Source organism: Pelophylax lessonae (genome assembly GCF_965119305.1).
Source record: "Pelophylax lessonae genome assembly, chromosome: 9".
Taxonomy (NCBI): Eukaryota; Metazoa; Chordata; class Amphibia; order Anura; family Ranidae; genus Pelophylax; species Pelophylax lessonae.
Window position 1 is genome coordinate 792727 of NC_138776.1, and position 14985 is coordinate 807711.

The 14985-nt window shown below is 50.5% G+C and overlaps 2 protein-coding genes across 2 annotated transcripts in view; one reads left to right on the plus strand and one right to left on the minus strand.

The window, feature by feature from the left end:
• The window catches only part of MRPL51 (mitochondrial ribosomal protein L51), a 156787-nt gene that overhangs the window by 35745 nt on the left and 106057 nt on the right, over positions 1 to 14985 (minus strand). The gene's annotated exons all lie outside the window — the stretch shown is intronic.
• Positions 12689 to 14985, plus strand: part of LOC309564137 (vesicle-associated membrane protein 3-like) — a gene marked incomplete at its 5' end in the record, with an annotated part of 28753 nt that continues 26456 nt past the window's right edge. The window contains one exon of the mRNA XM_082268766.1: positions 12689 to 12735. Coding sequence (XP_082124892.1) covers positions 12689 to 12735 — 47 coding nt within the window. The remainder of the gene's footprint in view (positions 12736 to 14985) is intronic.

The window sequence follows — 14985 nt, forward strand, 5'->3', positions numbered from 1 at the left end:
GTGCCCAGCGCTCTGTGTATTATGTAGTCCTGTGCCCAGCGCTCTGTGTATTATGTAGTCCTGTGCCCAGCACTCTGTGTATTATGTAGTCCTGTGCCCAGCGCTCTGTGTATTATGCAGTCCTGTGCCCAGCGCTCTGTGTATTATGCAGTCCTGTGCCCAGCGCTCGGTGTATTATGTAGTCCTGTGCCCAGCGCTCTGTGTATTATGTAGTCCTGTGCCCAGCGCTCTGTGTATTATGTAGTCCTGTGCCCAGCACTCTGTGTATTATGCAGTCCTGTGCCCAGCGCTCTGTGTATTATGTAGTCCTGTGCCCAGTGCTCTGTGTATTATGTAGTCCTGTGCCCAGGGCTCTGTGCATTATGCAGTCCTGTGCCTAGCGCTCGGTGTATTATGCAGTCCTGTACCCAGCGCTCTGTGTATTATGTAGTCCTGTGCCCAGCGCTCTGTGTATTATGTAGTCCTGTGCCCAGCACTCTGTGTATTATGTAGTCCTGTGCCCAGCACTCTGTGTATTATGTAGTCCTGTGCCCAGCACTCTGTGCATTATGCAGTCCTGTACCCAGCGCTCTGTGTATTATGTAGTCTTGTGCCCAGCACTCTGTGCATTATGCAGTCCTGTGCCCAGCGCTCGGTGTATTATGCAGTCCTGTACCCAGCGCTCTGTGTATTATGCAGTCCTGTGCCCAGCGCTCTGTGTATTATGTAGTCCTGTGCCCAGCGCTCTGTGCATTATGCAGTCCTGTGCCCAGCGCTCGGTGTATTATGCAGTCCTGTACCCAGCGCTCGGTGTATTATGTAGTCCTGTACCCAGCGCTTTGTGTATTATGTAGTCCTGTGCCCAGCGCTCTGTGTATTATGTAGTCCTGTGCCCAGCGCTCTGTGTATTATGCAGTCCTGTACCCAGCGCTCTGTGTATTATGTAGTCCTGTGCCCAGCGCTCGGTGTATTATGTAGTCCTGTGCCCAGCGCTCTGTGTATTATGTAGTCCTGTGCCCAGCGCTCTGTGTATTATGTAGTCCTGTGCCCAGCGCTCTGTGTATTATGCAGTCCTGTGCCCAGCGCTCTGTGTATTATGTAGTCCTGTGCCCAGCGCTCTGTGTATTATGCAGTCCTGTGCCCAGCGCTCTGTGTATTATGTAGTCCTGTACCCAGCGCTCTGTGTATTATGTAGTCCTGTGCCCAGTGCTCTGTATATTATGTAGTCCTGTACCCAGCGCTCTGTGTATTATGTAGTCCTGTGCCCAGCGCTCTGTGTATTATGTAGTCCTGTGCCCAGCGCTCTGTGTATTATGCAGTCCTGTGCCCAGCGCTCTGTGTATTATGTAGTCCTGTGCCCAGCGCTCTGTGTATTATGTAGTCCTGTGCCCAGCGCTCTGTGTATTATGTAGTCCTGTGCCCAGCACTCTGTGTATTATGTAGTCCTGTGCCCAGCGCTCTGTGTATTATGTAGTCCTGTGCCCAGAGCTCTGTGTATTATGTAGTCCTGTGCCCAGCGCTCTGTGTATTATGCAGTCCTGTGCCCAGCGCTCTGTGTATTATGTAGTCCTGTGCCCAGCGCTCTGTGTATTATGTAGTCCTGTACCCAGCGCTCTGTGTATTATGTAGTCCTGTGCCCAGCGCTCTGTGTATTATGTAGTCCTGTGCCCAGCGCTCTGTGTATTATGTAGTCCTGTGCCCAGAGCTCTGTGTATTATGTAGTCCTGTGCCCAGCGCTCTGTGTATTATGCAGTCCTGTGCCCAGCGCTCTGTGTATTATGTAGTCCTGTGCCCAGCGCTCTGTGTATTATGCAGTCCTGTGCCCAGCGCTCTGTGTATTATGCAGTCCTGTGCCCAGCGCTCTGTGTATTATGTAGTCCTGTACCCAGCGCTCTGTGTATTATGTAGTCCTGTGCCCAGCGCTCTGTGCATTATGCAGTCCTGTACCCAGCGCTCTGTGTATTATGCAGTCCTGTGCCCAGCACTCTGTGTATTATGCAGTCCTGTACCCAGCGCTCGGTGTATTATGTAGTCCTGTGCCCAGCGCTCTGTGTATTATGTAGTCCTGTGCCCAGCGCTCTGTGTATTATGTAGTCCTGTGCCCAGCGCTCTGTGTATTATGCAGTCCTGTGCCCAGCGCTCTGTGTATTATGTAGTCCTGTGCCCAGCGCTCTGTGTATTATGCAGTCCTGTGCCCAGCGCTCTGTGTATTATGTAGTCCTGTACCCAGCGCTCTGTGTATTATGTAGTCCTGTGCCCAGCGCTCTGTGCATTATGCAGTCCTGTACCCAGCGCTCTGTGTATTATGTAGTCCTGTGCCCAGCGCTCGGTGTATTATGCAGTCCTGTACCCAGCGCTCGGTGTATTATGTAGTCCTGTGCCCAGCGCTCTGTGTATTATGTAGTCCTGTGCCCAGCGCTCTGTGTATTATGCAGTCCTGTGCCCAGCGCTCTGTGTATTATGTAGTCCTGTACCCAGCGCTTTGTGTATTATGTAGTCCTGTGCCCAGCGCTCTGTGTATTATGTAGTCCTGTGCCCAGCGCTCTGTGTATTATGCAGTCCTGTACCCAGCGCTCTGTGTATTATGTAGTCCTGTGCCCAGCACTCTGTGTATTATGTAGTCCTGTGCCCAGCGCTCTGTGTATTATGTAGTCCTGTGCCCAGCGCTCTGTGTATTATGTAGTCCTGTGCCCAGAGCTCTGTGTATTATGTAGTCCTGTGCCCAGCGCTCTGTGTATTATGTAGTCCTGTGCCCAGCGCTCTGTGTATTATGCAGTCCTGTGCCCAGCGCTCTGTGTATTATGTAGTCCTGTGCCCAGCGCTCTGTGTATTATGTAGTCCTGTGCCCAGCGCTCTGTGCATTATGCAGTCCTGTACCCAGCGCTTTGTGTATTATGTAGTCCTGTGCCCAGCGCTCTGTGTATTATGCAGTCCTGTGCCCAGCGCTCTGTGTATTATGCAGTCCTGTACCCAGCGCTCTGTGTATTATGTAGTCCTGTGCCCAGCACTCTGTGTATTATGCAGTCCTGTACCCAGCGCTCTGTGTATTATGTAGTCCTGTGCCCAGCACTCTGTGTATTATGTAGTCCTGTGCCCAGCGCTCTGTGTATTATGTAGTCCTGTGCCCAGAGCTCTGTGTATTATGTAGTCCTGTGCCCAGCGCTCTGTGTATTATGTAGTCCTGTACCCAGCGCTCTGTGTATTATGTAGTCCTGTGCCCAGCGCTCTGTGTATTATGTAGTCCTGTGCCCAGCGCTCTGTGTATTATGTAGTCCTGTGCCCAGAGCTCTGTGTATTATGTAGTCCTGTGCCCAGCGCTCTGTGTATTATGCAGTCCTGTGCCCAGCGCTCTGTGTATTATGTAGTCCTGTGCCCAGCGCTCTGTGTATTATGCAGTCCTGTGCCCAGCGCTCTGTGTATTATGTAGTCCTGTACCCAGCGCTCTGTGTATTATGTAGTCCTGTGCCCAGCGCTCTGTGCATTATGCAGTCCTGTACCCAGCGCTCTGTGTATTATGCAGTCCTGTGCCCAGCACTCTGTGTATTATGCAGTCCTGTGCCCAGCGCTCTGTGTATTATGTAGTCCTGTACCCAGCGCTCTGTGTATTATGTAGTCCTGTGCCCAGTGCTCTGTGTATTATGTAGTCCTGTGCCCAGCACTCTGTGTATTATGCAGTCCTGTACCCAGCGCTCTGTGTATTATGTAGTCCTGTGCCCAGCGCTCTGTGTATTATGTAGTCCTGTGCCCAGCGCTCTGTGTATTATGTAGTCCTGTGCCCAGAGCTCTGTGTATTATGTAGTCCTGTGCCCAGCGCTCTGTGTATTATGCAGTCCTGTGCCCAGCGCTCTGTGTATTATGTAGTCCTGTGCCCAGCGCTCTGTGTATTATGCAGTCCTGTACCCAGCGCTCTGTGTATTATGCAGTCCTGTGCCCAGCGCTCGGTGTATTATGTAGTCCTGTGCCCAGCGCTCTGTGTATTATGTAGTCCTGTGCCCAGCGCTCTGTGCATTATGCAGTCCTGTACCCAGCGCTCTGTGTATTATGCAGTCCTGTACCCAGCGCTCGGTGTATTATGTAGTCCTGTGCCCAGCGCTCTGTGTATTATGTAGTCCTGTGCCCAGCGCTCTGTGTATTATGCAGTCCTGTGCCCAGCGCTCTGTGTATTATGTAGTCCTGTACCCAGCGCTTTGTGTATTATGTAGTCCTGTGCCCAGCGCTCTGTGTATTATGTAGTCCTGTGCCCAGCGCTCTGTGTATTATGCAGTCCTGTACCCAGCGCTCTGTGTATTATGTAGTCCTGTGCCCAGCGCTCTGTGTATTATGTAGTCCTGTGCCCAGCGCTCTGTGTATTATGTAGTCCTGTGCCCAGCGCTCTGTGTATTATGTAGTCCTGTGCCCAGAGCTCTGTGTATTATGTAGTCCTGTGCCCAGCGCTCTGTGTATTATGTAGTCCTGTGCCCAGCGCTCTGTGTATTATGCAGTCCTGTGCCCAGCGCTCTGTGTATTATGTAGTCCTGTACCCAGCGCTCTGTGTATTATGTAGTCCTGTGCCCAGCGCTCTGTGCATTATGCAGTCCTGTACCCAGCGCTTTGTGTATTATGTAGTCCTGTGCCCAGCGCTCTGTGTATTATGCAGTCCTGTGCCCAGCGCTCTGTGTATTATGCAGTCCTGTACCCAGCGCTCTGTGTATTATGTAGTCCTGTGCCCAGCGCTCTGTGTATTATGTAGTCCTGTGCCCAGCGCTCTGTGTATTATGTAGTCCTGTACCCAGCGCTCTGTGTATTATGTAGTCCTGTGCCCAGCGCTCTCTGTATTATGTAGTCCTGTGCCCAGCACTCTGTGTATTATGTAGTCCTGTGCCCAGCGCTCTGTGTATTATGTAGTCCTGTGCCCAGCGCTCTGTGTATTATGTAGTCCTGTGCCCAGCTCTCTGTGTATTATGCAGTCCTGTGCCCAGCGCTCTGTGTATTATGTAGTCCTGTGCCCAGCTCTCTGTGTGTTATGTAGTCCTGTGCCCAGCTCTCTGTGTATTATGCAGTCCTGTGCCCAGCGCTCTGTGCATTATGCAGTCCTGTACCCAGCGCTCTGTGTATTATGCAGTCCTGTGCCCAGCGCTCGGTGTATTATGTAGTCCTGTACCCAGCGCTCTGTGTATTATGTAGTCCTGTGCCCAGCGCTCTGTGTATTATGCAGTCCTGTGCCCAGCGCTCTGTGTATTATGTAGTCCTGTGCCCAGCGCTCTGTATATTATGCAGTCCTGTGCCCAGCGCTCTGTGTATTATGCAGTCCTGTGCCCAGCGCTCTGTGTATTATGTAGTCCTGTGCCCAGCGCTCATTGTATTATGTAGTCCTGTGCCCAGCGCTCTGTGTATTATGCAGTCCTGTGCCCAGCGCTCTGTGTATTATGTAGTCCTGTGCCCAGCGCTCTGTGTATTATGCAGTCCTGTGCCCAGCGCTCATTGTATTATGCAGTCCTGTGCCCAGCGCTCTGTGTATTATGCAGTCCTGTGCCCAGCACTCTGTGTATTATGTAGTCCTGTGCCCAGCGCTCTGTGCATTATGCAGTCCTGTGCCCAGAGCTCTGTGTATTATGTAGTCCTGTGCCCAGCGCTCATTGTATTATGTAGTCCTGTGCCCAGCGCTCTGTGTATTATGCAGTCCTGTACCCAGCGCTCTGTGTATTATGCAGTCCTGTGCCCAGCGCTCTGTGCATTATGCAGTCCTGTACCCAGCGCTCTGTGTATTATGCAGTCCTGTGCCCAGCGCTCGGTGTATTATGTAGTCCTGTACCCAGCGCTCTGTGTATTATGTAGTCCTGTGCCCAGCGCTCTGTGTATTATGTAGTCCTGTACCCAGCGCTCTGTGTATTATGTAGTCCTGTGCCCAGCGCTCTGTGTATTATGTAGTCCTGTGCCCAGCGCTCTGTGTATTATGCAGTCCTGTGCCCAGCGCTCTGTGTATTATGTAGTCCTGTGCCCAGCGCTCTGTGTATTATGCAGTCCTGTGCCCAGCGCTCTGTGTATTATGTAGTCCTGTGCCCAGCACTCTGTGTATTATGTAGTCCTGTGCCCAGCGCTCTGTGTATTATGTAGTCCTGTGCCCAGCACTCTGTGTATTATGTAGTCCTGTGCCCAGCGCTCTGTGTATTATGTAGTCCTGTGCCCAGCGCTCTGTGTATTATACAGTCCTGTGCCCAGCGCTCTGTGTATTATGCAGTCCTGTGCCCAGCGCTCTGTGTATTATGTAATCCTGTGCCCAGCGCTCTGTGTATTATGTAGTCCTGTGCCCAGCGCTCCGTGTATTATGTAGTCCTGTACCCAGCGCTCTGTGTATTATGTAGTCCTGTGCCCAGCGCTCTGTGTATTATGCAGTCCTGTACCCAGCGCTCTGTGTATTATGTAGTCCTGTGCCCAGCGCTCTGTGTATTATGTAGTCCTGTGCCCAGCGCTCTGTGTATTATGTAGTCCTGTGCCCAGCGCTCTGTGTATTATGTAGTCCTGTGCCCAGCACTCTGTGTATTATGTAGTCCTGTGCCCAGCGCTCTGTGTATTATGCAGTCCTGTGCCCAGCGCTCTGTGTATTATGCAGTCCTGTACCCAGCGCTCTGTGTATTATGCAGTCCTGTACCCAGCGCTCTGTGTATTATGTAGTCCTGTGCCCAGCGCTCTGTGTATTATGCAGTCCTGTGCCCAGCGCTCTGTGTATTATGCAGTCCTGTGCCCAGCGCTCGGTGTATTATGTAGTCCTGTGCCCAGCGCTCTGTGTATTATGTAGTCCTGTGCCCAGCGCTCTGTGTATTATGTAGTCCTGTGCCCAGCACTCTGTGTATTATGCAGTCCTGTGCCCAGCGCTCTGTGTATTATGTAGTCCTGTGCCCAGTGCTCTGTGTATTATGTAGTCCTGTGCCCAGGGCTCTGTGCATTATGCAGTCCTGTGCCTAGCGCTCGGTGTATTATGCAGTCCTGTACCCAGTGCTCTGTGTATTATGTAGTCCTGTGCCCAGCGCTCTGTGTATTATGTAGTCCTGTGCCCAGCACTCTGTGTATTATGTAGTCCTGTGCCCAGCACTCTGTGTATTATGTAGTCCTGTGCCCAGCACTCTGTGTATTATGTAGTCCTGTGCCCAGCACTCTGTGCATTATGCAGTCCTGTACCCAGCGCTCTGTGTATTATGTAGTCCTGTGCCCAGCACTCTGTGCATTATGCAGTCCTGTACCCAGCGCTCTGTGTATTATGTAGTCCTGTGCCCAGCACTCTGTGCATTATGCAGTCCTGTGCCCAGCGCTCGGTGTATTATGCAGTCCTGTACCCAGCGCTCTGTGTATTATGCAGTCCTGTGCCAAGCGCTCTGTGTATTATGTAGTCCTGTGCCCAGCGCTCTGTGCATTATGCAGTCCTGTGCCCAGCGCTCGGTGTATTATGCAGTCCTGTACCCAGCGCTCTGTGTATTATGTAGTCCTGTGCCCAGCACTCTGTGTATTATGTAGTCCTGTGCCCAGCGCTCTGTGCATTATGCAGTCCTGTGCCCAGCGCTCGGTGTATTATGCAGTCCTGTACCCAGCGCTCTGTGTATTATGCAGTCCTGTGCCCAGCACTCTGTGTATTATGTAGTCCTGTACCCAGCGCTCTGTGTATTATGCAGTCCTGTACCCAGCGCTCTGTGTATTATGCAGTCCTGTGCCCAGCACTCTGTGCATTATGCAGTCCTGTACCCAGCGCTCTGTGTATTATGCAGTCCTGTGCCCAGCGCTCTGTGTATTATGTAGTCCTGTACCCAGCACTCTGTGTATTATGTAGTCCTGTGCCCAGCGCTCTGTGTATTATGCAGTCCTGTACCCAGCGCTCTGTGTATTATGCAGTCCTGTGCCCAGCACTCTGTGTATTATGCAGTCCTGTGCCCAGCGCTCTGTGTATTATGCAGTCCTGTGCCCAGCACTCTGTGTATTATGTAGTCCTGTGCCCAGCGCTCTGTGTATTATGTAGGCCTGTACCCAGCACTCTGTGTATTATGTAGTCCTGTGCCCAGCGCTCTGTGTATTATGTAGTCCTGTGCCCAGCACTCTGTGTATTATGTAGTCCTGTGCCCAGCACTCTGTGTATTATGCAGTCCTGTGCCCAGCGCTCTGTGTATTATGCAGTTCTGTGCCCAGCGCTCTGTGTATTATGTAGTCCTGTGCCCAGAGCTCTGTGTATTATGTAGTCCTGTGCCCAGCACTCTGTGTATTATGTAGTTCCTATGCCCATCGCTCTGTGTATTATGTAGTCCTGTGCACAGCGCTCTGTGTATTATGTAGTCCTGTGCCCAGCGCTCTGTGTATTATGTAGTCCTGTGCCCAGCGCTCTGTGTATTATGTAGTCCTGTGCCCAGCACTCTGTGTATTATGTAGTCCTGTGCCCAGCGCTCTGTGTATTATGTAGTCCTGTGCCTAGCACTCTGTGTATTATGTAGTCCTGTGCCCAGCGCTCTGTGTATTATGTAGTCCTGTGCCCAGCACTCTGCGTATTATGTAGTCCTGTTCCCAGCGCTCTGTGTATTATGTAGTCCTGTGCCCAGCGCTCTGTGTATTATGCAGTCCTGTACCCAGCGCTCTGTGTATTATGCAGTCCTGTGCCCAGCACTCTGTGTATTATGCAGTCCTGTGCCCAGCGCTCTGTGTATTATGCAGTCCTGTGCCCAGCACTCTGTGTATTATGTAGTCCTGTGCCCAGCGCTCTGTGTATTATGTAGGCCTGTACCCAGCGCTCTGTGTATTATGTAGTCCTGTGCCCAGCGCTCTGTGTATTATGTAGTCCTGTGCCCAGCACTCTGTGTATTATGTAGTCCTGTGCCCAGCACTCTGTGTATTATGCAGTCCTGTGCCCAGCGCTCTGTGTATTATGCAGCCCTGTGCCCAGCGCTCTGTGTATTATGTAGTCCTGTGCCCAGAGCTCTGTGTATTATGTAGTCCTGTGCCCAGCACTCTGTGTATTATGTAGTTCCTATGCCCAGCGCTCTGTGTATTATGTAGTCCTGTGCACAGCGCTCTGTGTATTATGTAGTCCTGTGCCCAGCGCTCTGTGTATTATGCAGTCCTGTGCCCAGCTCTCTGTGTATTATGTAGTCCTGTGCCCAGCGCTCTGTGTATTATGTAGTCCTGTGCCCAGCACTCTGTGTATTATGTAGTCCTGTGCCCAGCGCTCTGTGTATTATGTAGTTCCTATGCCCAGCGCTCTGTGTATTATGTAGTCCTGTGCACAGCGCTCTGTGTATTATGTAGTCCTGTGCCCAGCGCTCTGTGTATTATGCAGTCCTGTGCCCAGCTCTCTGTGTATTATGTAGTCCTGTGCCCAGCGCTCTGTGTATTATGTAGTCCTGTGCCCAGCACTCTGTGTATTATGTAGTCCTGTGCCCAGCGCTCTGTGTATTATGTAGTCCTGTGCCCAGCACTCTGTGTATTATGTAGTCCTGTGCCCAGCGCTCTGTGTATTATGTAGTCCTGTGCCCAGCGCTCTGTGTATTATGTAGTCCTGTGCCCAGCACTCTGTGTATTATGTAGTCCTGTGCCCAGCGCTCTGTGTATTATGTAGTCCTGTGCCCAGCGCTCTGTGTATTATGTAGTCCTGTGCCCAGCGCTCTGTGCATTATGCAGTCCTGTACCCAGCGCTCTGTGTATTATGTAGTCCTGTGCCCAGCACTCTGTGCATTATGCAGTCCTGTGCCCAGCGCTCGGTGTATTATGCAGTCCTGTACCCAGCGCTCTGTGTATTATGCAGTCCTGTGCCAAGCGCTCTGTGTATTATGTAGTCCTGTGCCCAGCGCTCTGTGCATTATGCAGTCCTGTGCCCAGCGCTCGGTGTATTATGCAGTCCTGTACCCAGCGCTCTGTGTATTATGCAGTCCTGTGCCCAGCACTCTGTGCATTATGCAGTCCTGTACCCAGCGCTCTGTGTATTATGTAGTCCTGTGCCCAGCACTCTGTGTATTATGTAGTCCTGTGCCCAGCGCTCTGTGCATTATGCAGTCCTGTGCCCAGCGCTCGGTGTATTATGCAGTCCTGTACCCAGCGCTCTGTGTATTATGCAGTCCTGTGCCCAGCACTCTGTGTATTATGTAGTCCTGTACCCAGCGCTCTGTGTATTATGCAGTCCTGTACCCAGCGCTCTGTGTATTATGCAGTCCTGTGCCCAGCACTCTGTGCATTATGCAGTCCTGTACCCAGCGCTCTGTGTATTATGCAGTCCTGTGCCCAGCGCTCTGTGTATTATGTAGTCCTGTACCCAGCACTCTGTGTATTATGTAGTCCTGTGCCCAGCGCTCTGTGTATTATGCAGTCCTGTACCCAGCGCTCTGTGTATTATGCAGTCCTGTGCCCAGCACTCTGTGTATTATGCAGTCCTGTGCCCAGCGCTCTGTGTATTATGCAGTCCTGTGCCCAGCACTCTGTGTATTATGTAGTCCTGTGCCCAGCGCTCTGTGTATTATGTAGGCCTGTACCCAGCACTCTGTGTATTATGTAGTCCTGTGCCCAGCGCTCTGTGTATTATGTAGTCCTGTGCCCAGCACTCTGTGTATTATGTAGTCCTGTGCCCAGCACTCTGTGTATTATGCAGTCCTGTGCCCAGCGCTCTGTGTATTATGCAGTTCTGTGCCCAGCGCTCTGTGTATTATGTAGTCCTGTGCCCAGAGCTCTGTGTATTATGTAGTCCTGTGCCCAGCACTCTGTGTATTATGTAGTTCCTATGCCCATCGCTCTGTGTATTATGTAGTCCTGTGCACAGCGCTCTGTGTATTATGTAGTCCTGTGCCCAGCGCTCTGTGTATTATGTAGTCCTGTGCCCAGCGCTCTGTGTATTATGTAGTCCTGTGCCCAGCACTCTGTGTATTATGTAGTCCTGTGCCCAGCGCTCTGTGTATTATGTAGTCCTGTGCCTAGCACTCTGTGTATTATGTAGTCCTGTGCCCAGCGCTCTGTGTATTATGTAGTCCTGTGCCCAGCACTCTGCGTATTATGTAGTCCTGTTCCCAGCGCTCTGTGTATTATGTAGTCCTGTGCCCAGCGCTCTGTGTATTATGCAGTCCTGTACCCAGCGCTCTGTGTATTATGCAGTCCTGTGCCCAGCACTCTGTGTATTATGCAGTCCTGTGCCCAGCGCTCTGTGTATTATGCAGTCCTGTGCCCAGCACTCTGTGTATTATGTAGTCCTGTGCCCAGCGCTCTGTGTATTATGTAGGCCTGTACCCAGCACTCTGTGTATTATGTAGTCCTGTGCCCAGCGCTCTGTGTATTATGTAGTCCTGTGCCCAGCACTCTGTGTATTATGTAGTCCTGTGCCCAGCACTCTGTGTATTATGCAGTCCTGTGCCCAGCGCTCTGTGTATTATGCAGCCCTGTGCCCAGCGCTCTGTGTATTATGTAGTCCTGTGCCCAGAGCTCTGTGTATTATGTAGTCCTGTGCCCAGCACTCTGTGTATTATGTAGTTCCTATGCCCAGCGCTCTGTGTATTATGTAGTCCTGTGCACAGCGCTCTGTGTATTATGTAGTCCTGTGCCCAGCGCTCTGTGTATTATGCAGTCCTGTGCCCAGCTCTCTGTGTATTATGTAGTCCTGTGCCCAGCGCTCTGTGTATTATGTAGTCCTGTGCCCAGCACTCTGTGTATTATGTAGTCCTGTGCCCAGCGCTCTGTGTATTATGTAGTTCCTATGCCCAGCGCTCTGTGTATTATGTAGTCCTGTGCACAGCGCTCTGTGTATTATGTAGTCCTGTGCCCAGCGCTCTGTGTATTATGTAGTCCTGTGCCCAGCACTCTGTGTATTATGTAGTCCTGTGCCCAGCGCTCTGTGTATTATGTAGTCCTGTGCCCAGCACTCTGTGTATTATGTAGTCCTGTGCCCAGCGCTCTGTGTATTATGTAGTCCTGTGCCCAGCACTCTGTGTATTATGCAGTCCTGTGCCCAGCGCTCTGTGTATTATGCAGTCCTGTGCCCAGCTCTCTGTGTATTATGTAGTCCTGTGCCCAGCGCTCTGTGTATTATGTAGTCCTGTGCCCAGCACTCTGTGTATTATGTAGTCCTGTGCCCAGCACTCTGTGTATTATGTAGTCCTGTGCCCAGCACTCTGTGTATTATGTAGTCCTGTGCCCAGCACTCTGTGTATTATGTAGTCCTGTGCCCAGCGCTCTGTGTATTATGTAGTCCTGTGCCCAGCGCTCTGTGTATTATGTAGTCCTGTGCCCAGCGCTCTGTGTATTATGTAGTCCTGTGCCCAGCGCTCTGTGTATTATGTAGTCCTGTGCCCAGCACTCTGTGTATTATGCAGTCCTGTGCCCAGCACTCTGTGTATTATGCAGTCCTGTGCCCAGCACTCTGTGTATTATGTAGTCCTGTGCCCAGCACTCTGTGTATTATGTGGTCTCCTTACCCTAGGGGAGCTCTCGGGGTTCAGTCTCGTGTGGTATCTGGAGTCACATACAGATGGCGCTCGTGTTCAGTGCTGACACATTGTTGCAGTTGATATCAGTGCAGACTGAGGAAGGTTTTCAGCCAGTACTGCTCATTTATTTCTGTGATTGGTTTATCCCTCTGTCCTGCCCTCCCTATCACTGCTGGTTATTGTGGTTCTATTCTGGACCTTCCCTGTTCCTTCCTTCCTCCGGCAGTCAGTGTCAGAACTTCACAGGCCGAGGCCTCAGCAAATTCCATTCTTCTTACACTTCAATAAACTGGGAAATGTCCTCAGCACTGGAGAAGGAAACTTGTCATGGTCCTATTGAAGAGTAAAACTGCCTGTGGATTGTGCCGAGTCAGCAGGTGACCATACCATAGACTGGGACTAAGGAGGAATGTCAATGTAAAAAAACAGCATTTTAAACAGAACAGCCGATGAATGGTACTGCAAGCCTGATTTCCCTTTTCAGCTGGTGTGTGGAGGATGGCAGATTGTCTTGATGAATGGGAGATTTGCTGTCAGGCTGCGGTGGGGGTGCAGCAGATACATTGTGTAGCTGATAATGAATAAATGACACAAGGCGTTTGCATTTCATGTCTTTGTCCCAGCGCCTCCCCCGTCCCTCCGGTGGATGAGATCAGCCTCATTTATTGCATCCAGAAATCAGCTGTGCTGCACTGCAGAGCGTGACACTGACGTCACTGCATGGATATAAAGAGCCGCAGCACCGATGCAGGAGACCGGCCGATACAGCTGAAGATATGTGAGTTCTACACAGCACCATGGGGGCCATGACATCACACTGACACTGCATGACATCACACTGACACTACATGACATCATACTGACACTGCATGACATCACACTGACACTGCATGACATCACACTGACACTACATGACATCATACTGACACTGCATGACATCACACTGACACTGCATGACATCACACTGATACTACATGACATCACACTGACACTGCATGACATCATACTGACACTACATGACATCACACTGACACTGCATGACATCACACTGACACTACATGACATCACACTGATACTGCATGACATCACACTGACACTACATGACATCATACTGACACTGCATGACATCACACTGACACTGCATGACATCACACTGACACTACATGACATCACACTGACACTGCATGACATCACACTGACACTGCATGACATCACACTGACACTGCATGACATCATACTGACACTGCATGACATCACACTGATACTGCATGACATCATACTGACACTACATGACATCACACTGACACTACATGACATCACACTGACACTGCATGACATCACACTGACACTGCATGACATCATACTGACACTGCATGACATCATACTGACACTGCATGACATCACACTGATACTGCATGACATCATACTGACACTACATGACATCACACTGACACTACATGACATCATACTGACACTGCATGACATCACAGTGACACTACATGACATCACACTGACACTGCATGACATCATACTGACACTGCATGACATCACACTGACACTACATGACATCACACTGACACTACATGACATCACACTGACACTGCATGACATCATACTGACACTGCATGACATCACAGTGACACTGCATGACATCACACTGATACTACATGACATCATACTGACACTGCATGACATCACACTGACACTACATGACATCACACTGATACTGCATGACATCACACTGACACTGCATGACATCACACTGACACTGCATGACATCACACTGACACTACATGACATCACACTGACACTACATGACATCATACTGACACTGCATGACATCACACTGATACTGCATGACATCACACTGACACTGCATGACATCATACTGACACTGCATGACATCACAGTGACACTGCATGACATCACACTGATACTACATGACATCACACTGACACTACATGACATCACACTGATACTGCATGACATCACACTGACACTACATGACATCACACTGATACTGCATGACATCACACTGACACTACATGACATCACACTGACACTGCATGACATCACACTGACACTGCATGACATCACACTGACACTGCATGACATCACAGTGATACTGCATGACATCATAGTGACACTACATGACATCACAGTGACACTACATGACATTACACTGACACTGCATATATTATATATCCTTCATATGGGGTCAGGAGATGTTATATATCCTATATATCCTTCAAGGTAGGCTGAACTGAAGGGCACTGATGACGCTGCACTGATGGGTACTGATATGGTGCACTGATGGGTACTGATGTGGATTCACTGATGGGCACTGGTAGGCTGCACTGATGGGCACTGGTAGGCTACACTAATGGCCATTGAAAGGCTGCACTGATGGGCACTGATATGCTACACTAATGGCCATTGATAGGCTGCACTGATGGGCACTGATGAGGCTGCACTGATGGGCACTGATATGCTAAACTAATGGCCATTGAAAGGCTGCACTGATGGGCACTGATATGCTACACTAATGGCCATTGATAGGCTGCACTGATGGGCACTGATGAGGCTGCACTGA